We start from the raw sequence: 23,672 nt of genomic DNA on the forward strand, positions 1-23,672 counted from the left end.
CTTCTCAGGTTTGAGATAACTGGAAAGGAATAAGGAAGTGAGGACTGTTTCACTAAAATGGATCATTTTTGGCTTTGACGCAGGTTCAAATTACGTGGAACTAAGAAACACGTGTCAGGTTTTTATTTCATGGCTTTTACAGGTGGGAAGCCTTATGAACACGCGCCTGAATTTATCTTGGATTTGGAATTTTGTGTTTAATTGGTACATTCTGAATAAGGTTGGAGGGTCTATAGGAACAAGCCCTAATTAAAGTGTCAAAATAAAAAATTATGGCAACTTTAAGTGGCTGGATATGTATTTAGCTTTTTAGTTATGTAGCACAAATTTCAACATTATTTTTGAGTGAAAAAGTAAAGCAACACATTAGTCTCGTTTGGGCTTGTGTAATATTTTAAGAGAATAATTAAATTCTTGAAGAAAATAAAGTCATGAAAACGTTGGGTATTTAGAGTTTATGAAAACGTTGCATATGGTGTTCATCGACTTAGAAAAGGCGTACGATAAAGTTTCGAGGGAGATTTTGTGGAGATGTTTGGAGGCTAGAGGTGTACATGTTGCCTACATTAGGTTGATTAAGGACATGTATGATTGAGTAAAGACTCGAGTGAGGGGGAGAAGGAGGGGGAACTCAGACCATTTTTCGGTTATGATGGGGTTGCATCAAGGGTCAGCACTCAGCTCGTTTTTGTTTGCTCTGGTGATGGACGTACTGACGCGCCACATCCAAGGGGAGATGTCGTGGTGTATGCTATTTGCATATGATATTGTATTGATTGACGAGACGCGAGACAGTGTGAACGAGCAATTAGAGGTATGGAGACAGACCCTGGAATCTAAAGGTTTCAAGTTGAGCAGGACCAAGACAGAATACTTGGAGTGTAAGTTCAGTGGCGAGACTCTAGGAGGGGAAGGGGAGGTGAGGCTGGACTCGCAGGTCATCCCTAGGAGAGGGAGTTTTAAGTACCTTGGGTCTATTATTCAGGGGGATGGGGAGATTGATGAAGATGTCACACATCGTATTGGGGCGGGATGGATGAAATGGAGACTCGCTTTCGATTTTTTTGCGTGACAAAAAGGTGCCACCGAAATTTAAGGGTAAGTTCTACAGAGTGGTGGTCAGACCAACGATGCTGTATGGGGATGAGTGTTGGCCAGTCAAGATTGCTCATGTCCAGAAGATGAAGGTAGCAGAGATGAGGATGTTGAGATGGATGTGCGGACACACCAGGTTAGATAGGATCAGAAATGAGGTTATTTGCGATAAGGTGGGTGTGGCCTCTATTGAGGACAAGATGCGGGAAGAGCGGCTTAGGTGGTTTGGTCATGTGAGGAGGAGGAGTACAGACGCCCCAGTGAGGAGGTGTGAGAGATTAACATTGCAGGGCCTACGGAGAGGTAGAGGTAGGCCAAAGAAGAAGTGGGGAGAGGTGATTAGGCAAGACATGGCGCAGCTTCAGCTGACCGAGGACATGACCCTTGATAGGAAGGTTTGGAGGTCGAGAATTAGGGTAGTAGAGTAGGTAGTGTAGAATGTTCATAACATTAGTATTGGCACGCAGTCTCGTTTTCTGTTGGTAGTAGATTTTTATGACTAACCGTTGTTTTCTTTCATTGTTGATTACTTTACTGTCTTGTTATTTTATTCTGCTTTTATATGACTTTTTGATACTATCCCTTTTTGCCTATATTTTTATTAATGTGGTACTTATAATATCCTGAGCCGAGGGTCTATTGGAAACAACCTCTCTATCCTCACAAGGTAGGGGTAAGGTCTGCGTACACACTACCCTCCCCAAACTCCACGGTATGAAATAATACTGGGTATGTTATTGTTGTTGTTGTTGGGGGGGGGTTAAGGAAAGTAGTATAAAAAAAATTATGTTTCTAAAAAATATTTTTTACTCTCCAAACAAATACTAGAAGATATTTTCCGGAAAAAAGCTTTTTACTCACCAACCAAACATGGGAATAAGTGATAAAACATCTCGTTTTCCTGAAAAACATTTTCTAGAAAAATATTTTTCATGAAAAATATTTTCCTTTCGTACCAAACACACCTTATTTGTTTAATTCTTTTCTTACATAACTACTACATATTTCATAAGTTGATATCTTAAATTTTGCGTCAAATCAAATGATGTCATATAAAATGGAAGATAAAGTATTTTTTTTGTGTCAAGTAAGATGATGTCATATAAAATGAAAGATGTAACTTACTATATTTTGGTCCGATGGAAAAGGGAAAAAAAAAAGGTACAGCAAGTGTATACAAGAAAGTCTAAATTATCATTAACTGGGTCGTTCCATCTAAGTTAGCCAAACATAATTTTAATCGGTTTGAGTAAATTTATATAGTTAGAAATGATCTCATCCAATAATATGTACAAGTAGCACACCTATAGGATAAAGTAATAGAAGATTGCTTGAAATAAGTTATGCATGTTATATGTGGAGCTCTAAATGCATCACTGAGCAAGTGCGAAGCCATAATCATTTAATATATTAAAAAGGAAACAAGGTAAATTGAAAATCACACTAAAAGACATTATCTCAAAAAACCTAAAATATTCCAAATCCATGTAGATTTGGCGAAAAATATAAAAGCAAGAAAACAAAAGATCCATATAAGCAATACCGACAAGTAGGATAAAGCTTAGTCATGATGTTATGTTTGTTAAGAATCCTATAGTCTGCTTAGAGATTTTGTATGTCAACAAAAATATAGTTGAAGTGATAATTAGCTAGACTAAGATGTCTACTCGAGTATTTCGCTCTGGAAAACTTTCTTACATAATAACTACAGAATCTGGCTGTTTAGAAGTTGTCCCAAAATTTGCTACATACAGATGAAATCTGTGAACCGCAGACAAATCAAAAACTATTATTATTACAATATTTGAGGATAACTTGCTCAAAATAAGGAATGAACTACATTGAATTTCCTCCAGATATTACTATGAACTACTATTCTCATATCCAAGATTTTTAGCTGACATTGTAGTATGAGTCAATTATGGCATCTGCAAGATATTCACATTTGGCAGCAGATAATCCAGCCAACGATATCCTCCCGTCTTTTGTCATGTACACATGCCACTTGTTGGTCATGTTCTCGCTCTGTGTAGCCAAGAAGAGAGATCAAATATGAGCACCAGAAGTGCAGGTACAGGGAAAGAAATGTATGCATTGTCGATAGTCCATAGTTATAATCCAGTAAGGAGACTCTCACTGCACTATCTTTTGCATATTTAACTTATGAAATCGGTCAGAATGGAAGGAAAGAATGTCTTAATAAAAATACGTGCTGAGTGAAGAATGCGCTTTGTGATGAATGATCAAAGCTAGAAAGTTGTCAACCAAATCAAATTGAATTTAAGCATATTGTGATGCAGCAATTGTTGAATTTTGACAAGATTAATGTGAACTAGTGTGAACATTTGAAGCCTTAAGAAATTGGTAGATGCATTTTTCGTGCATTTACATTACATGTTCACACTTAATATGATGTCATGCATGACATTATTAAGGCCATTTCTCTTCTATAAATAGCAAGGATTTTGTTCATTTGTAAACATCTCTCACTTGCCTTCTTATTTCCTAAGGCATTTGAATCTTCTTTCTCTCTTGTAGTATTTCATTTGTATTTTTGGAGTGAAATAAATTTGAGTTGATTGTGTCCGAGAACTAGGCAAAAAATCAAATTTTGCCGAACCTCATTAATTTCTGGTGTTCATTTTATTATTGTCTCATTTACTATTTATTAGCTACCTTTAGATATAATAGTTGTGATTTAATCACTTTCTATATATTCGGCTTCCGCAACAATTGGTATCAAAGCCAAGGTTCTATCTTAGTATGCTCTGTGGTTGCAGCAGAGTCTGAACTTCCACATCAGAAAAGAATTACTTTGATGTTCTGTACTGTCAGCAAATAAATAATATCTATAGCAAAATGGGAGATAATATAAATGAAGAGTCCACATCGGGTGTCAATAATACGTCGTTGGCATCTTCGCTTATGACAAGAATTATGTCAAATGCGAAATTTGCAGTTGAAATTTTTGACGGGTCAGGATATTTCGGGATGTGGCAAGCTGAGGTTCTTGATGTCCTTTTTCAACAAGGGCTAGTTATTGCCATAGAAGAAAATAAACCAGACAATATCGGAGAAGGAGATTGGAAGATTATCAACCGCGTTGCTTGTGGTACCATTCGATCTTACCTCGCAAGAGAACAGAAGTATCCATACACAAAAGAAACTTCTGCAAGTAAATTGTGGAATGCGTTGGAGGATAAATTCTTGAAGAAAAACAGTCAAAATAAACTTTACATGAAAAAAAGACTGTTACGCTTCACATATGTTCCTGGTACTACAATGAATGATCATATCACCAGCTTTAATAAGTTGGCGACAGATTTGCAGAATATGAACGTGACTTTTAGTGATGGAGATATGGCCTTAATGTTATTAAGTTCACTTCCCGATGAGTACGAGCACCTCGAAACTACTCTACTTCATGGGAATGATGAAGTGTCTCTCAAAGAAGTTTGTTCTGCCTTGTACAGCTATGAACAAAGAAAGAGAGAAAAACAAAAGAGTGGAGAAGGAGAAGCACTGGTCGTGAGAGATCGTTCTCAAAATCATATGAGAACGAAGAAAGAAAGATCCAAGTCAAGATCCAGACCCCAACAAAGATGAATGTGCCTTTTGCCGAGAAAAGGGGCATTGGAATAAAGACTGTCCAAAGTTGAAAAACAAGGCCAAACCTAACAATGGAAAGGCTGTCATGGATTCAAATGTAGCTGATTGTGACGACTCTGATTTCTCGCTAGTTACAACTGAGCCATTCAAACCATCTGACATATGGCTGATGGATTCAGCTTGTAGCTATCATATGTGTCCCAACAAGGACTGGTTCATTGATTTTCAAGAAGGAGAATGTGGAGTTATTCACACAGCAAATAACAATCCTCTTACCGCATATGGTATTGGTTCAATCCGATTAAGGAACCATGATGGATTGATCAGAATATTAACAGATGTTCGATACGTACCGGAATTGAAGAAAAATATCATTTCTGTAGGAGCCCTAAAGTCAAAGGGGCTCAAAGTCGTTGCAGAAAATGGGGTAATGAGAATATGCTCTGGTGCACTAGTGGTAATGAAGGGAATCCGGCGAAATAATAACATGTACCACTATCGCGGTAGTACAGTTATTGGGACAGCAACAGTGACATCCAGTGATGACAAGGAGGCAGAAGCAACCAAGCTATGGCACATGCGCTTGGGACATGCTGGAGGAAAATCCTTAAAGATTTTATCAGATCAAGGATTGTTAAAAGGAGTAAAGACTTGCAATTTGGAGTTTTGTGAGCATTGTGTCAAGGGAAAACAAACAAGGGTTAAATTTGGAACATCAATCCATAATACTAAAAGTATTTTGGATTATGTTCACTCGGATGTTTGGGGTGCTTCCAAAACACCTTCATTAAGTGGGAAACACTATTTTGTAACCTTTATTGATGACTTTTCCCGGAGAGTGTGGGTGTATACTATGAAAACCAAAGATGAGGTGCTGGGAATTTTTCTCAAATGGAAGGCGATGATAGAGACTCAAACAGGCAGAAAGATAAAGTGTTTTCGCACAGATAACGGTGGAGAATGCAAAAATGATCTTTACAATAAGATTTGTGAAGATGATGGCATTTTGAGACATTTCACCGTCAGAAATACACCACAACAGAATGGAGTGGCAGAACGCATGAACCGGACTTTGCTGGAGAAGGTTCGGTGTATGTTGTCCAATGCTGGCTTGGACAAAGAATTTTGGGCTGAGGCAATAACATATGCATATCACCTCATTAATCGTCTACCATCTGCCGCTATTGGAGGCAAGACACCATTTGAAAAATGGTATGGAAAACCTGCTGAAGATTATAATTTTTTACATGTGTTTGGCTCAATTGCATATTATCATGTAAAAGAGTCAAAATTGGATCTGAGGGCAAAGAAAGCTATATTTATGGGGATTACTTCTGGAGTCAAAGGATACCGATTATGGTGTCCAGAGACAAGAAAAGTTATATTCAGCAGAGATGTTACCTTTGATGAATCTGCCATAATAGATAAGGTGACATTTGAAGATGTCAAACAAACTATTGGTGCTTCAAAGCAGGTGGAGTTTGAGGAAAAATTAATTTTCCCAACACAGGGAGAAAACGAGGAAACAATAGAAGATTTTCCCCTGGAAGAAGAGTCAGTGGAAGGGGAGATTCCAACTCAGGAACCCCAACAACAACTTGAATCAATAGCAACCAGCAAGCCAAAAAGAACAATAAAGAAACCTGTTCGTCTCATAGAGACGGTGGCTTGTGCAGCCTCAATTGTAGCTGATGGTGTTCCTACCACTTATAAAGACGCAGTCCAAAGTTCAGAAGAAGATAAGTGGAGGATTGCCATGAATGAAGAAATGCAGTCCCTTCATCAGAATTGCACATGGAAATTGGCCAATCTCCCGAAGGGCAAGAAAGCAATTGGGTGCAAATGGGCATTTGCAAAGAAAGAAGGATTTCCTAACCAAGAAGATGTTCGCTACAAAGCAAGATTGGTAGCCAAAGGGTACGCTCAAAAGGAGGGAATTGATTACAATGAGGTGTTTTCTCCAGTCGTGAAACACTCCTCCATTAGAGTTTTGTTGGCTTTGGTAGCACAGTTTAATTTGGAACTAGTTCAGTTAGATGTAAAAACTGCATTTTTACATGGAGACTTGGAAGAAGAAATCAATATGACTCAGCCAGAAGGATTCAAAGTTGCTGAAAAGGAAAATATGGTGTGCAAACTTGAAAAATCGTTGTACGAATTGAAACAATCTTCTAGACAATGGTACAAACGATTTGATAAGTTTATGTTGCGGCAGAAGTACAAAAGAAGCAAATACGATCATTGTGTGTATTTGCGCAAGCTTGAAGATGGATCCTTCATATATCTTCTCCTATACGTTGATGATATGTTGATAGCTTCCAAAAGTCAAGAGGAAATTGAGAAGTTGAAGATTCAACTAAGAAAGGAGTTTGAGCTGAAGGATTTAGGTGAGGCGAAGAAAATTCTTGGCATGGAGATAAAAAGAGATAGATATTCAAAGAAACTCTATCTATCTCAGAAAGTAATAGATCGATTTGGCATGAATGAGAACACGAAGTTGGTTAGCACTCCTCTTGCTCCTCACTTTAAGCTTAGTGTTGCTATGTAGCCGAAGAATGAAGCTGAACAAGAGTATATGTCAAGAGTGCCATATGCGAATGCCGTTGGTAGCTTGATGTATGCAATGGTTTGCACAAGACCTGATATTTCACATGCTATCGGAGTTGTAAGCAGGTATATGCATGATCCAGGAAAGGAGCATTGGCAAGCTGTGAAATGGATTCTACGGTATATTTGTAATACTGTAGATGTTGGAATTGATTTTTGAGCAGGAAGATAGTCAGTATCTGGTTGGATATTGTGACTCGGATTATGCGGGTGATTTGGACAAGCGTAGATCAACTACTGGTTATGTTTTCACTATTGCAAATGCACCAGTTAGTTGGAAGTCTACTTTGCAGTCAACGGTTGCTTTGTCTACTACTGAGGCAGAGTACATGGCAATTACGGAGGCTGTAAAGGAGGCAATTTGGCTTCAAGGGTTGCTTAGAGATCTTGGTATTGGTCAAGAAAACATCACACTATTTTGTGATAGTCAGAGTGCTATCCAATTAGCAAAGAACCAAGTTTATCATGCAAGGACGAAGCACATTGATGTTCGATATCACTTTGTACGAGATATTATAGAAGAAGGTGGAGTCATGGTGCAGAAAATTCGGACTACAGACAACCCTGCCGATATGCTAACAAAAGTAGTGACTGCGATCAAGTTTCAACATTGTTTGAACTTGATCAACATTGTTGAACTTTGAAGATTGGAGTTGAAGACACAATCAAAATTTATCAGTAAGAGAAAATTGCAAAAGTGGAATCTTGCCAAGGTGGAGATTTGTTGAATTTTGACAAGATTAATGTGAACTAGTGTGAACATTTGAAGCCTCCTTTTAGGAAGAAATTGGTAGATGCATTTTTCATGCATTTACATTGCATGTTCACACTTAATATGATGTCATGCATGACATTATTAAGGTCATTTCTCTTCTATAAATAGCAAGGGTTTTGTTCATTTGTAAACATCTCTCACTTGCCTTCTTATCTCCTAAGGCATTTGAATCTTCTTTCTCTCTTGTAGTATTTCACTTGTATTTTTGGAGTGAAATAAATTTGAGCTGATTGTGTCCGAGTACTAGGCAAAAAATCAAATTTTGCCGAACCTCGTTAATTTCTGGTGTTCATTTTATTATTGTCTCATTTACTATTTATTAGCTACCTTTAGATATAGTAGTTGTGATTTAATCACTCTCTATATATTTGGCTTCCGCAACAGCAATAACTTAATTCACGGGGTTTTACCTGAGCTTTGTTGAGGCCTGTGAAGGAGAACATTCCAATCTGCTTCAGAATGTATGACCAGTCCTTTCCACTTTTATCCTTGGCGGAGAGGCTATCATATAGCTTCTGTCTCACACTCTTTATCCTTCCTGCCATCATTTCCATCTCTTGTTTCCATTCATCAAAGAACTCAGGAATTCCAACGACATTGGCAACAATTCTAGCACCGTGAATGGGGGGATTTGAGTACATTGGTCGAGCAAGCCTTTTTAGCTGGCTTTTCACCCTGTAAGTTAGTAGATATGCATCCATTAACAGAAGAAAAGTTATATTGGTTCAACCACATAAAATCCAAAGGAGATTAAAGCATCTCATCTTGCTATATTGTATAACAAATCATACACGGAAAGAACTGCACATGCATAACATAAATAAATGGCATCATACATTAACCAAAATCTTCAGTGCAACATCATTTTACCAATACAGAGGAGAAATATGTAGATTATTAGTGCTGGCCGTTGTACCTTGTCGCTGCATCAGCAGATGAGCAAAGAACATTAATAGCTCCAATCCTTTCTCCATACAGACCCAGATTTTTACTATATGATTGAGCAACCAAAAGCTCCATGCCACGTGCAGCAAACAATCTCACAGATGAGGCATCTTCATCAAGGCTGCCGCTTGCGAATCCCTGCAGTGCAGCGTGTAGACAGATGAGGCATCTCGATTATTATAGTATACAGCTATTCAATCCAATTCTCTGAACAGAAATGACTTCAGATGATCTTGTTCTAATAATTTCACTGAAAAATCAGTAAATTTCATTGATAAAAACCAAGACGGTGTAAAAAAATATGGACAAAGTAACACATGTGGCTTAACCACCAACATCAATCAAATTCGCTCATCTATCAATACAACAATGTATAGTCTCCACACACCAAAAGACAAATGAAATACGAGAGATCTTTCACTATTTTGAAACCATCTCCTATATCTTTCATTCTTTTCACACACGCACACACAGCCATCAAAACTTCTAAGAAACTTGGAATTCTACAACTTCACCAAATGAAAATAATTGGGTTTAGCACAGATTACCTGGTAGGCAACATCAAAAAATGGAATGTGGTTCTTCTCCTGAATTACATCAGCAATCTTTTCCCATTGTTCAATTGTGGGATCAATACCAGTTGGGTTGTGTGCACAGCCATGGAGCAAGATGAATGATCCTTCAGGAGCAGCCTATAAACAAGTAGTTTCATTAAACTATGTCAATGACTTACACAAAAGCTGGAAGGAAAAAGCCTTTTCCATCAGACTCTGTTTTTAGACGTGGGGAGAGAGCAAGGCGGGCAAACAAGACTGCACATACACATATATCAGACATAGGAGAGACATCCAGTACTGGATAATCCTATTTTCTTCGTGAGAAAATGTTGAAAATAGAAATCGACATTCACAACCGACATAGGAACTAAAGATCTAAAAGGAAAGAGTGCAGCCTATTTTTAGCATATTCCATCCTCACAAGAAAAAATATATTATCAAACTTGTTCTGTCAATTCCTTTCACATCCCAAAACATAACAAACTTTCTCTAAGTGTGAGCACCAAGTTCCTCTGATTTTCATTTTCAGAAATATGACTGCTCACACTGAAAGAACCAAGTCACTCCTACCAAAAAATAGAAAGAGAAGAAAAGCAACACACAAGTCATTGCCATTTGCCAAGGGCGCAAATTGTCCATGTTTAGCAGAGACAGGATCGATGCAAAAATGGGAAGGAAGAGCAGGAAACAGAAAAAGCATTTGGGAGATACAATGCTATCCTAGAATGAATAACGCATCTCTCCTTCAACGACTGAAAGTCAAAGCATGTCCCACATGCAAAGGCACCATCAATGGACTTGTGGAGAAAGGAAAAAGACACTGCTCACTGCTGCTTTACAATTTCAACCACAAAGATTACAAAAGTGAGGAAGATAATAACCTTTATATCTTCTATCATCCCAGCAAAATCTAGACCAACTGTTTTGGGATCATAATATCGATATTCAGACCAAGGCACCCTGGCATCATTGAAAATGTTCTTATGATTTCCTGCAAAACATAACTGCAAAAATCAGTATTATGAGATTCAACCAAATTAATCCAAAGCACTATATACGTACCCCAGGTTGGAGATGATATCAAAACCTTAGAGCCAGGGAAGTAACGCTCTATCAGTGCTGCAGCAATACGCAATGACCCAGTTCCTGATAGACCTTGAATAGTAGCCACCTGATCAAGAAACATACAATGCCATTCAATCCGTGGAAACTGAATCTACAAGTTTGTTCCAGGATACTTTTTTGCTAAGAGTTAAAAACCAAAATACTTACCCTTTGTTGCTGAATCACTGGATTATCTGCTCCAAACAATAACTCTGCTGTGACTTTGTTGAATGCAGCCAAACCTTCTATTGGAAGATACTATATATTCATGGACAAAAAATAAGTAAGAAATGGCACCAAGAGACACTAATAGGCCAAAAGATGAATTTAGTATATCAAGTACCTCTTTGTTGTCACCTCTCTCTAGCATAAGGTTTTCTGCCTACAGAAAAGTAATTTCCTCATCATTCAGATGCAAAATTATAGAAAGTTATTACTATGTTTAATGACGAACACATGGGAACAAGGTTAAGTGACTCTTAGTTTACAAACTACGTTGAGCATAAACAAGAGACCGAGGACTTACTTTTTTAACAACATTGAGGACATAGGGTTGAAGATCTTCTGTGCGGTAAGCTCCAACTCCAAGGTTAAGCTTCAGTTCATTTGTATCAGCCTTGAATGCTTCAGAAACTCCAAGAATGGGGTCAGGAGGAGCCATTGTTATTCCCTCAAATCGAGAGACGTTCACAGAAACAGCCATAGTAGTCCGACCATTTGACTATAAAAAAAGAAAAAGAGAAAAAAGTAAAAATTTAAGATAAGATCACAATTCCCAAATTTAGAAAATAATATCAATGTATCATCTTTGGTTCATGCTCCTCCCTCCCCGAGGGTTTGGATCTTTTTGCAATATAAATTGAGCAATCTGTCCGAGCTCGTTGTCTTTGCCTTTCTCTTCTGGGCTTTTTTCTAAGGATCTGGTGAGTAGGAGGACTAATTAAAGCCTTTGAGCACATTAAACAGCTCGATGTAGATTACAAAAAGTAGAAACATAGATATTAAAGAGCCCTGTTGAATTGAATGTTATAAAACCCAAAATGCTGTACAAACTGAGGCATAATTTTTGCTTTATAAAGTGATCTGAAGCACAATTTTTTTATAAACCAATACCATAATTGAAGATGAGAATGTTAGCACTGAAGGGGGACAAGAAAGAATTATCTTTACTAATAACATTTTGACTCAAAACAGTGGTAGAATTAGACCCCTATAACTCTGATATTACAAATAGAAGTACCAAGAAGATCTTGAGCCACATTTTAGCAAATGGCAAAGTTCAAACAAGTTATTTACTAGTACTATTTTATTCAGAAAAGAACTGATGTAACTTAAATGTCATGTTTTTCGTTCTAAAATGTGCCAATTGATGTCTAAATTCCTAAACGCCATAAAACCCCAATCATTGATACTAGCAAAAGTTTAACAGGCCTCACTGTTATACTTCTAATAAACTGAACGGAACCATCTATCACCTTTCTAGTTAGTAAAATACCCTACGTTAAACTGCAACTTTATAAAATAATTCTATATTAATATCATCCCTCTCAAGAAACCAGTACTGGCAAAACGCCGTTTTTGAATTTCAGTATATGGATAATAAAATCAATTCTGTAAGTTGGTTAGGTAATCACTTATATTCATTACTCCAACCAGATTTTTATAATTAGAAGTGCCGAAAGAATAATAAGTTCTGGAGTTGATTTACGGAGCATGATTGGATCATCCTATATCATACACCAAAAGCAAGAAACACATGTTCATTTGTATGCAAATCATTCCATCCCCACCATTATTCCCAATTAAACTCTTCTCTTCTCTTCTATACTCTAAAGGACAGAACCTACAGGGAGTTGCTCTATATCAGTAGAGCTATTACCTCTCACCAAATGTACACAAACAACACAAAAATCCTACCTTTGCCTTCGCGAAGTCTTTCCCGAAAAAGGCACTTTGGCTAGTAGTCCCCAGCTTTAGCTTTGACTGTTCAAACACAAACAACAGCATGAATCCACCTCATTAGGAACAGTCTAAGATAGGGCAAATTTCCAAATAATGTAATTCACAATGAAATTACCTTGAGATTATCTTGCAAGGAAAATGAAGCTGATGGAGCGGCAGAAGCTAGAGAGAACATTGTGGAAGCCATCTGGAATTTAACGGAACAAAATGCTAATCATTAACCTATAAAATATGCTAATCATTAATCAGCTTAATTCTGAGCCAATTCAGTTGAGATTTAAACTAAGATGACTAAAGAACTACGCTTGCCCTAAGGATCTAAACAGATTCAAACTTGAATTAATGAAATAAAAGAACCTTGCCTTATTAGCTGGAGTACATGTGTACTCTTTTTCATTAGTAAAAGGCAGATTAAGCCACAAAAATAAAAAACTTTTTTTCTTCCTTTTCTACTAAATGCCTGGTAAGGTCTGACTTTGTCTTCGGATCATACAAAAAGTAACAGAGTAAAATGAATCCAACTTTAAAATTTCAACTAGATAATCACTAGAAGTGTTCAAACTTATCCATATAACAGCTGTGTTCAATAACCAAGAAAAAATGCGTAATTCAGGAATTAAACATCAAATGAAGCTACCATGATACGAAAGATAATTACAAATTTCATGTAAGATCAAAACCAGAAAGTACCAAACATAAGAAAACACACACACAAAAAAAAAAGACACAAGCAGGTAGAAATAGATAGAGAATTGCTCAAACTTATGTATGACTGAGTGTCAGGGCACACTATGCATCAAAATCGAAATTCAAGTAAAATTCAACGGGAAAATGTGAAATCAAGCTAATATAATAACAAGATTCGAGGATTCATATAAGATCAAATCAGAAAGCACAAAAAGATACAAACCAAATTAATCAGCCACTTAAAGATTGGGAACACAGAAAGAAACAAGAGTTGCCTTACAGCTCAGGAAGAAGAGAAAAATGGGGAGGCTTTGGTTTTACAGGAAAGCGAAGAGAAAGGGAAGGACTGATCGATGAAAACGAGGATCTAACCTTCAGATGTTCTTCCTTCTTCAATCTTGTTAGTAATAAAATGTAGTTACAATTTATGTGAACTATGTTTCACTAGTAAGTTTTAAAAAAAATAATGATTTTTGTAATTTGTGGTACTAAACAATTAAAAATTGCAAGTGCCAGAGGATTTGTGTGATTATAAAAATTTCTCGTACAATTATAAGTTTAAGCAAAATTATTTTCAAATTTAAAAATTGATCATTCTTTTTGGAACGGACCAAAAAATAAATAGGTTCCTCCGTAATATTTTATTACTTCTTTAATTCAATAAATAATGGAGTATTGGTGATTCCTTTTTTTTTTTTTTTTTTGAGAAATGATATTTCATTGTTGAGAAAGGTTTATTAGTTTTATGAATAAATAATTCGAATTTTTTTTTACTGTGACAAACAAGTACAAATTTTGACTATGGAGTATGAAATACCAATTTAACTAAAAAATGATTAAATAGGATTTTGTGATTGCTTAATCAACCATTTTTATTGACAATTACTTACTCAATATTAAAATATATTATAAAAATAAATCGCTTTTCAAGAGAAATTTTTCAGCATAGTTTGTAAATGATTTCCAATTTTTACAAGCTATTTTTGTTTTTCTTAATTTTTATATATGAGAAGGATAATAAGAGTGGATGAAGAAATTAAGTTAGTGTTCTATTTTGTTCTACGTAGAATTATTGAGAAATAAATCAAATTTTATTTTCTTCTACTTGTGTCTTGAACTTACTCGTATTATTAAACGCCTAAATTTTTTTATTTTTCTTTTCCCCATCCATGGAGTTAATATACTTATGTAAATCTTTAGTATTTTAAGTTACTTAATATAATGTAGAATTTAATTCGGATGCTTTGACCTTGATAAAATAATACCCCTAATTGACCCTATATAATCGCTCTGTTTTGATTTGCTGAAATAAAAATTACTCCTATATTATATTCAAACTTAACCTTATTACCTTTCCTCAAAAGATTAAAATAATTATTAGTTTTTCATATGTACAATAGATCCTTGTGATTCGGTCCTTCTCCGGGCTCCGCACATAGCAGAAACTTAGTGCACTGGACTGCCCTCGTATGAATTTAATTTTAGATGATTAGATTTAAAAGTAGTGTTAAAGAAAGCTACTCCTATCAAAACAATTTGTTTTTATTTCATTTTATTGCATGATCCATCAAATTATAAGCTCACATTTTTCAAAAGCACGTCGTTTATTTGAAGAGAAAAATTGAAAACCATATATAAAGTAAAATAATAAAAAAAGATAGGGAAAGAAGGAAAATTGGGGAGGAACAAGTTCACATGATGTAAATGGGAATCTTTTTGGTGATTGAAGGAGAGTGGAGAGGATCAGTGGATCTGAAGTAGGACACTTGGCTCATAGTTTATGGCATGACTTTTGAATTCTTTGCACTAATGTCTCTATTAAATTAAATGGTGAAGGGCCAAATATACTCACGTACTTTCGAAAATGGTCTAAAAATACCTTTCGTTATACTATTGGGCTATATATACCCTTCCCATCATACTTTGGAATAAATATACACTTATTTTAGATGGAGTGCCACGTGTCAACACCAGATGAAAATGACCCATTTCTTTTTATTTACCCGATCCGTTTTAAAAATCCCATCACCCGATCCGTTTTAAAATTCAGTTTTTAAAAGCATATATTTTGTAAAAACTGGAATTATTTTTGTAAAAACTGAAGAAAAAAAAAAAAGAAATTTGCAAAATATATATTTTTAAGTCTTTTCAGTTTTTTTAAAGTATTTGTTTTTGTAAAAACTGAAAAAAAAAATTAAAAAAATGCTTTAAAAAACTGAAAAATATATATTCTGTAAAAACTGGAAAAAAAAGAATTTGCAAAATATATATTTTTAAGTCTTTTTATTTTTTTAAAGTATTTATTTTTGTAAAAACTGAAAAAAAATATTTTTTTTAAAAATGCTTTAAAAACTGAAAAATATATATTCTGTAAAAACTGGAAAAAAAAAATTTGTAAAATATATATTTTTAAGTCTTTTCAGTTTTTTTAAAGTATTATTTTTTGTAAAAACTGAAAAAAAATATGTTTTTTAAAAACTGAAAAAAAATATGTTTTTTAAAAACTGAAAAAAAAAGACTCTCCTAAAGTAGTGGACTACATATGCATTAGTTTTAAAAAAAATAAAAATATTTTGCAAATATTTTTTTTCAGTTTTTACAAAAATAATACTTTAAAAAACTGAAAAAACTGAAAAATATATATTTTCCAAAATTTTTTTTTTCAGTTTTTACAAAAAAATCTACTTTAAAAAAACTGAAAAGACTTAAAAATATATATTTTGCAAATTCTTTTTTTTTTTCCCAGTTTTTACGAAAATAAATTCCAGTTTTTACAAAATATATGCTTTAAAAAAACTGAATTTTAAAACGGGTCGGGTAATGGGTTTTTAAAAATGGATCGGGTATAAAAAAGAAATGGACCGTTTTCATCTGGTGCTGATACGTGGCACTCCATCCAAAATAAGGGTATATTTGTTCCAAAATATGACGGGAAAGGTATATATAACCCAATAGTATAACGAGAGGTATTTTTAGACCATTTTCAAAAGTACAAAGATATATTTGGCCCTTTGCGGTTTTTTAAATGCTAAGAATTTTAGTCATTCAAGAAACGAAACAAACAGATAGTAACTTCAATCTTTTCACATGGTCCACAAAGGCAAATAGACCATTGTCACACTTAACAGAGTTTTAGAGTATACAGAATAAGTGCCATTGTCACACTTTATTATTCAATATGAGATTTTTCAACGTGAATATGTATCTACTCGGACTTGAACACCAGAGGAGAACTGAAAAAAACAAAAGAAAGCAGTTTCGAAACTATGCTATTCATTGACTCAAAAGAGTTGGAAAATCTAAAGAAGCCTCTATTATGCTTAACTTGAGGCTCTTAGTTTTGACTTCTCATGGAGTTTTGGCGCAAATTCACCATTCGCATGTTGGTTCCAATTCCCTCATTGTTTACCTAGCTAGAGCATCAATAATTAGTAGAAATGACACCACGTAGTCACTCTAAAGAGATAAGAATTAGTCAGTGCGTTCTGGATTTTAGTTTTTCAGTTCAAATCTTTAGTACAAAAAATGTCCTGAAATTATGATTTTTAGTTTAAAATTTCAGGACAAAAATAAGTATTGGCTAACTCCTAAATACAATGGTTACGTACCTCACATTTTGTTGAACCTAGCTAGGGGTGGCCCAAATTACAAATCCCAGTAGGAACTACTCTGGACTCGTCATGATAGGATTGTGCTGCCTCCATTTAAATCATTTGCATAACTTCAACAGTTGGACTTCCTTTCTCAACAGTCTCGTATCCTTTAGGTTTTCCCAATGGGATTCTTGGCCCAATACCTTTTAAATTCTCTTCAATTTAATGTACCGGCCTTCCACAATTCGAATAAAAGGTTTAAATCTCATCAGTGTATAGCATTCTCCTCCCCATTAAAATTTTTTTAATAAAAAAAGAACAAAAAATACTATCATTAAATAGATATTAAAGTGGTGAAATCATGCAAATCCCGGTGATAAAAAAGACGAAATAAAAAGAAATAATTATTCGTAGTTAAGTTTTGATTAGAGGACTTGTGTGCCACAACAATAGAAATATTAATAATCATATGCTGCCACAAACTGTTCCTTTAACTGCTAAAATATTCGATAATTGATAATTACTTGATAAGATAAAGTATTGAGAACACATGGTTTAATTGAAGATTTGTAATTGAGACTTCAAGGACTTGAAACTGCACTAATCCAATAACACAAGGACCAAAAGTGCAACTCAAAATATAAACTCTTACCAGCAAATTGCAACACACACAAAAAGATATAGTGCATTTTGGCACAACAGTTTTACTAAATCGCTATAATTCACAATTAGGATTTAGGACAACAAATTAGACCTCAAATAGCATAAGGAAATTCACATTCCAATTGAGCTACTAGTCTACATTTCCATTGGAATTGAAACAACCCCATAACTTTGGAGCTCATATTTCCCTAAATAATACACCATGTTTAATCTTTCTCCTTAGCGAAAGAAGGGAATCAGAAGGTACTCCGCATAGAATAACTGCATTAGTGAAAAATACGAATATAATTAGGTTTTAAACTTATATTTAAGCTATTATGCAAAAAGAAAAGGAGAGAGTTACCTTCCATATAAACATATAAAAAGAAGTTACTGATATTTGACTTGTTATATCGACCGATCGGGCTTGAAATAAAAGAAAGCTAGCGAGTAAGAAATGCCCTAAAACCTGCATTACATGTTCATGTATAATTTTATGACTTTATATATATATATATAGTTGATGTATCAAGGAAATAAAAAAGAAGTAAAAAATGTAGACATACAGTGACAAGCCTGCTGAAAAGGGAAGAAGTAGTAGCTCCAATCACCATAGCAACTCCATATGCAGCTACAAGCATGCTAATACATAGCCAAAATACCTTTTTGTTTTGCATGAAAACAACACATTTTAATTAGATTTGTATAGTGATTAGTAAAAAAAGAGAAGAAAAGAAAAAGGGGGAGAGGGAGAGGACTACTTGCAATTGAGCTAATGTTGTAAAATTGTGTTTAAAATGAGATAAAATATTGTATTTTTACTAACTCGTTCTTGGCCAAGCCTCACACTGAAAGATTGGATTCCAAAGTCTCTATCACCATCCACATCAGGTATGTCCTGTAAAAATTAAAATAATCACAACAGATTTTTGTATCAAACTGACAACGTTTGGATCACCTGATATACAAATTTAAATTGAGGTAAATATTTACTCCGGTGTTTACAACAAATCAAGCAAGTCAATAAAATGAGAATACATATCAGTTAACCATCGTAAAAAAAAAAACGCATATCTGGTATTTATTGATTTAATATAAATACCAAGTGCAACTAAGTTTTTTACTAAAATTTGTGGACGTTTGAAATGAAGATTACCTTAAATAGGGCAATGACAGCAGTGAAGATACACATAAAAGTGACAGCAAATACCAGAGATCTTGTATAGAGCATAGGCCTAACCAGCACATACTTCTACATAAAAAAGGTTATAAAAAAAAACTAATTAGATAAATTATTTCTTAACATTTTTTCACAAGATGTGACAAGTTGATGTCAATTAACGACATTAATAAACACAGGACTATCTGAATTTATTACCTGAATATGTGCAAAGAAAGCAAACTGAACAACGATAGCCCTCACAACCATAATGCATATTGCAGCCAAGGCTGCATTTCTTTTCCATCTAAGTAAAGGTAACTTCCAAACAAAATTGGATAGTCAGAAATAATATTTTTCTTAAATTAATAAAATGAAATTAAAAATTGAAACTTATTTTTGTCACTTTTCAATGGAATAATTCGGACATGTATTTTTTTGCTAGTGTTTCTAATTTTTGAAGTGTGTTTAGAATGACGAATTAATATGTAGCCCAACGCACGAAGTATTCCGTATTTATGAAGGGTTTGGAGAAAGACTACACCCTAAGGGATATGATATAAACAGCATACCCTGACGCAAATGTCAGTGACTCATTCCACAGACAACGTTACATTTGCTCTAAGGTTCCGAAAGATGAATTGATATAAGTTGATAAATCTAATAAGTTAATTGAATCTAACATTGAGAAGAGGAAGACTACTAATTAGGATGAAAGGAAATATAGTAAGGTCAAGTGCCAAAGTTACCTCTATAGAATATGCACTCCCAAGAAAAAAGCTAACAATGAGAGCAGCTAACAATGGTGGAGATTGAAACTTAATTCCCATACCAAAACTCTGCAAAACGTTTGACTCATTAGTTATATTTACTCCTAGATTTTAGATGCAGAAAACTTGGTATAAGAAAAATAAAAAAGACACCAAATTATGTAGATAATTACTAATTAGTACCCTCTGCATTCCAAATATTGTGACAAGAATTTGTTTTTGGAACCTAAAATATTTTAAACTTTTTTGCTGCTATCTTGAAGTTCGGAGTCCATCCATCCAAATTAATGTTTACCTTTTTCTGTTATCATCCAATTTAATAATTAGCAAGGAGAAATTTAGTAATATTATACTCAGAATTGAATAATATGGGATCTACTTCTTTTCTTTTATATATATGCAACTATTTCCTCTTCATTTCTTTCAAAAAGTCGAAACTCTTATCTCGGATGTTTGTTAAACAAACGTGATATTATTTACTTTTTCGACTTCTAGTGATTAAGTTAAGTTAAACTAATACATTTAGTTTGGACTAAGAATAAGATGTATAGTTGTACATTAGAATCTTTAATTTAATCAGTTTTGTAGTCATGTTTAGCAAGTATTTAGTTATGCATAACCAACTATATAGATTTAAAGATTCATTTATATATAGTCAATCAATAATAAAAATGGTGGAGGATTTTGAGGAAATTACAAACCACAATTAGGGAGGTGATAACTATTGCTATGCCTAGTTCCATTGAAATTTCTCCAGAAGCTAGTGGCAAATTTGGTTTGTTCACCTGGATCATAAATAAATGTTAAGTCCCTCCTTAACATATGAAAAAGAAAGATTTATGATTTTTAAAAAAAAAAAAAAAAAGCAAGGAAAACAAAAATAACAATTTAGATTACCTTGTCAATTTCCACATCAAAAAGTTGATTTAATCCTACCACATAAACGTTCATTAAAAGAGAAGGAATTAAGGCCTACATGAGTACAACAAACAGTAAGTTAATACAATTAAGAAAAACAAAAATGACATTTAGCCATTTTTTCATAGATACATTAACCATCTTCCTTTTGTAAATCTTAACAGAAGTGTTTTTTTTATATAGTTTTTATAATAACATACGAAAAGTAAAGTCGGGAAAAAAGGGGCAATTGCACAAAAAGTCATTCACATGGATGTTATTTAGAGATTGACGCGTACTTATTTTGTCCTACAACTTCAGGACAATTCAGGATATTTTTGTCCGGAAAATTTGAACTGAAAAACTGAAATTTTGGAAGTACTGACTAATTCTTAAATAGCGGCTCTTTAGAGTGGCTACCTGTTGTCATTTCTATAAAAAAAAAAATCCATTTTACGTAGAAAATGTAATTATCTTATGCCCAAACCAAAAAGAACCAAGTCTTACCTTCAATAGTCCCACAAAAAATGTGGGAGAAATATCTGCTAACGATTTTATTGGGAGAATAGAAACTGAACTGATCCCTATTATCTGGGAAATTAAAAAATAACATCAACACCAATATAAATGTAAACAATCAAGAACGTAAATAGAATTGGAGTACCATTTTTTCCTCAAAAAAAGGCTGAAAATAAAAAGGCAAATTAAGTAACTTACTGTTCCAAATATAGTGTGCGGTCGAAAAAATTGGTATAATGCATTCAATTGCTTCCAAAAACCATCTTTAGAGGAGATTTCACAGTGTTCTGACGAGGCTGCAACTATGTAACTTTTTGATATATTATGGCTTTTGAATATTTTGTCACTTGTATATTTCCTTGTGTTTATCCTGTCAATTGAGCTTGCAAATTTTGGGAAGGACAATCTCCTTTTATGAATAATCCTAGCATTTTCCACTTTTTCTGATGCCCCTTCAAGTCCTATATATATACACATAAATAATTGGAACGGATGAATTATTAGACCTCATTCGGTCAAGCTCCGTATCAAAATCAGTATCGTCACTAACATCAAGATTGTCACTAAAGTTGGAGGTGAAAAGACGGAAAATGAGACAATTTAAATTCACGGACTAAAGTCATTTCTCTCGAGCCTCTCTTCACTAATTCATTCAAGAAAACAATAAAATTGATGGAAAATGAAGTGTAAAATAGCAAAAATATTTATATAAAAAATCCTTTGAAGTGTATGGTGAAGAATTTTAAAAATTGACCATTCAATCTTATGAATTAATCGAGATCGAAATTGATAAAAAGAGATAGAGATATGTACCCTTTCTGAGTGATGGAAATTGACAAGAGCAAGCATGTAAATGGAGCATTCTTGTGATTCTTTAAACCCTTTCTCCAAACAAAGCACAAAAATTAAATCCACACACCACTCACTAAAAATTGAAAAAACAACGTTGGAAATTCCTCCATATATATATATATATATATATATATATATATATATATATATATATATATTTGTAACTGAAGAAGAAAGTGATCTGCGGCTATTCAAATTGGGATTTGATTGGCATTTGTCAGTATTAATGTTACACTTGGCATGTTGTTTTGTTCGTCTCTTCAGTGTCACAAACCCTGTTGCTTGTTGCCTCTTGGCATACTTTTTTCATAATTGTAATCTAACCTAATTGTTGGTTTTTATTTATGGGTAAAAATGGAGGTCAATCTTTTTCAATTTGGTCCTTCTTTTAAGGAAATTTTGCATCTTCTAGCGCAATTAATTACATATTACGCAATTAATTTTTTCCCCACAAAACTATAAATTTAGATAATCCTACATTTAAAAGGTAAATTTCACAAATGGTCATATACTATGACTTTTTTTCATCAAAGTTATATAACTTTGTTTTCTCACACAAAAATCATAGCAATCGGAAAACACAATTTTCTGGTGGTCTTTTCTTATTCCAGTATTTTTTCAGTCTAATAAAAATAACCCAATTAAAATAGGAGAAATACATATTTTAATTGTCTCATTCTCACCCAATATATATATATATATATATATATATATATATATATATATATATATATATATTATGTGTGTGTGTGTCAATTAGAATGAAATATTTTTTTTTTGCTAGCAAATGCAATTAGTTTCGGTACAGCTTAATTTTATATTTTTCCCTTAAAATAGGAATGACTCAACCCAACATATCCAATACTTATATACATAAATTAAAATAATACTAAAAATGAATCCTTCTCCCACAAAAAACTTTATTGGAATGCATGAGATTCTAATAAAAAAAAAGAAATAAAAAGCATAATTAGAGATCACTTGAAACAAAAATGCTATAAATATGAATGAAAATCTTGAAAAATAAATAAAAGATAGACGTATCGTGTTTTGAAGGATTCACATTAGTGTTATTTTAATTTATATATGGATTTTGGGTTAGGCGGATCGGGCCGGTTTGTGTCATTTCTATTTTAATTAGATTATTACTTATTAGACTGAAAATAAAAATAAAAAAATCATAGGATAAGAAAATACTACTATAAAGTTATATTTTTCGGTCACTATAATTTTTGTACGAGTTAGTGAAAGATTTATGATTTTTATGTGAGAAAACAAAGTTATATGACGTTGGTGAAAAAAAAGTCATAGTTAAATCACCATTTGTGAAATTTAACCTACCTTTACAGGTATATCTAATGTTAGCATTTATTTTAATTTTTTTTTTTTTTTAAAAAAAGAAAAATTTCTCATACTTGAGATTTAGGTGATAGTTGCTTATGATTAATAACAAAAATCATATCGAAAATCCAAATAGCCTATTTTTGCCCAATTAGACTCTATCTTTAAAGTTTATATACAAAGATATTATAATTAATCCCCTTTATTGTGGATTATAGTATATAGTATTTCAAAAGACGTTTTTATTTGTATTAGTTTTATAAGAAGAATATTTCTTCTCTATTAATAGTAAATAATACTCTTAGACTGCTATTGCTTTGCACACTATATGTATTATGTATTATTGTCGAGAGTAAGAGCGACACCAGAAAAATAACAACAACAACAATACCCCTACCCTGGGGTAGAGAGGCTGTTTTCAATAGAAAACCCCCGGCATCCTTCCCTCCAAGAACTCTCACCTTGCTCTTGGGGTGACTCGAACTCATAACCTCTTGGTTGGAAGTGGAGGGCCCTTACCATCAGAGCAACTCACATTGTCTCCCCATATCACGATAT

General features: G+C 33.8%; 2 protein-coding genes across 5 annotated transcripts; both read right to left on the bottom strand.

Moving 5' to 3' along the window:
• Nucleotides 1-2,769: 2,769 nt before the first annotated feature.
• On the bottom strand, nt 2,770-13,795 carry LOC107763872 (aspartate aminotransferase, chloroplastic). 4 transcript variants are annotated; one of them, XM_075246070.1, is made up of 12 exons: nt 13,714-13,795; nt 12,770-12,841; nt 12,610-12,675; nt 11,219-11,413; nt 11,036-11,074; nt 10,861-10,950; nt 10,651-10,759; nt 10,470-10,579; nt 9,580-9,723; nt 9,003-9,169; nt 8,497-8,761; nt 2,770-3,120 (listed from the first exon to the last, which is right to left on the bottom strand). In XM_075246070.1, the coding sequence occupies exons 2-12, from the start codon at nt 12,839-12,841 to the stop codon at nt 2,989-2,991; spliced, it is 1,389 nt and encodes a 462-aa protein (XP_075102171.1). In that variant the 5' UTR covers nt 13,714-13,795; the 3' UTR covers nt 2,770-2,988. The 4 variants fall into 4 exon arrangements, with proteins under 4 accessions (XP_075102171.1, XP_075102170.1, XP_075102173.1 ...); XM_075246069.1 differs by having other exon boundaries at nt 13,622-13,738; XM_075246072.1 differs by having other exon boundaries at nt 12,770-12,876; nt 13,714-13,731.
• A 3,798-nt stretch (nt 13,796-17,593) lies between these two features.
• On the bottom strand, nt 17,594-21,865 carry LOC107763873 (homogentisate geranylgeranyltransferase-like). Its single transcript, XM_016582380.2, has 12 exons — nt 21,735-21,865; nt 21,120-21,382; nt 20,910-20,993; nt 20,403-20,477; nt 20,207-20,290; nt 19,485-19,574; nt 18,955-19,056; nt 18,733-18,828; nt 18,403-18,474; nt 18,143-18,238; nt 17,941-18,045; nt 17,594-17,858 (listed from the first exon to the last, which is right to left on the bottom strand). Exons 1-12 carry the CDS (start codon nt 21,781-21,783, stop codon nt 17,817-17,819), a joined length of 1,158 nt encoding a protein of 385 aa, XP_016437866.1. The 5' UTR covers nt 21,784-21,865; the 3' UTR covers nt 17,594-17,816.
• Between the last annotated feature and the right edge of the window lie 1,807 nt (nt 21,866-23,672).

The sequence above is a fragment of the Nicotiana tabacum genome, chromosome 23, assembly GCF_000715075.1.
Source record: "Nicotiana tabacum cultivar K326 chromosome 23, ASM71507v2, whole genome shotgun sequence".
In the NCBI taxonomy this organism is placed as follows: Eukaryota; Viridiplantae; Streptophyta; class Magnoliopsida; order Solanales; family Solanaceae; genus Nicotiana; species Nicotiana tabacum.

Coding starts and splice junctions, on each gene's coding strand:
- LOC107763872 (XM_075246070.1), bottom strand. CDS start 12,841: ATGGCTTCCACAATGTTCTCTCTAGCTTCTGCCGCTCCATCAGCTTCA. Junction 11,414..12,609: donor AAGACTTCGCGAAGGCAAAG/GTAGGATTTTTG, acceptor CTTTTTTTATAG/TCAAATGGTCGGACTACTAT. Junction 9,724..10,469: donor GGATGATAGAAGATATAAAG/GTTATTATCTTC, acceptor ACTTGTTTATAG/GCTGCTCCTGAAGGATCATT.
- LOC107763873 (XM_016582380.2), bottom strand. CDS start 21,783: ATGCTCCATTTACATGCTTGCTCTTGTCAATTTCCATCACTCAGAAAG. Junction 19,057..19,484: donor GGAGTGCATATTCTATAGAG/GTAACTTTGGCA, acceptor TTTGTTTGGAAG/TTACCTTTACTTAGATGGAA. Junction 18,046..18,142: donor TTTTCAGCAGGCTTGTCACT/GTATGTCTACAT, acceptor CATGTAATGCAG/GTTTTAGGGCATTTCTTACT.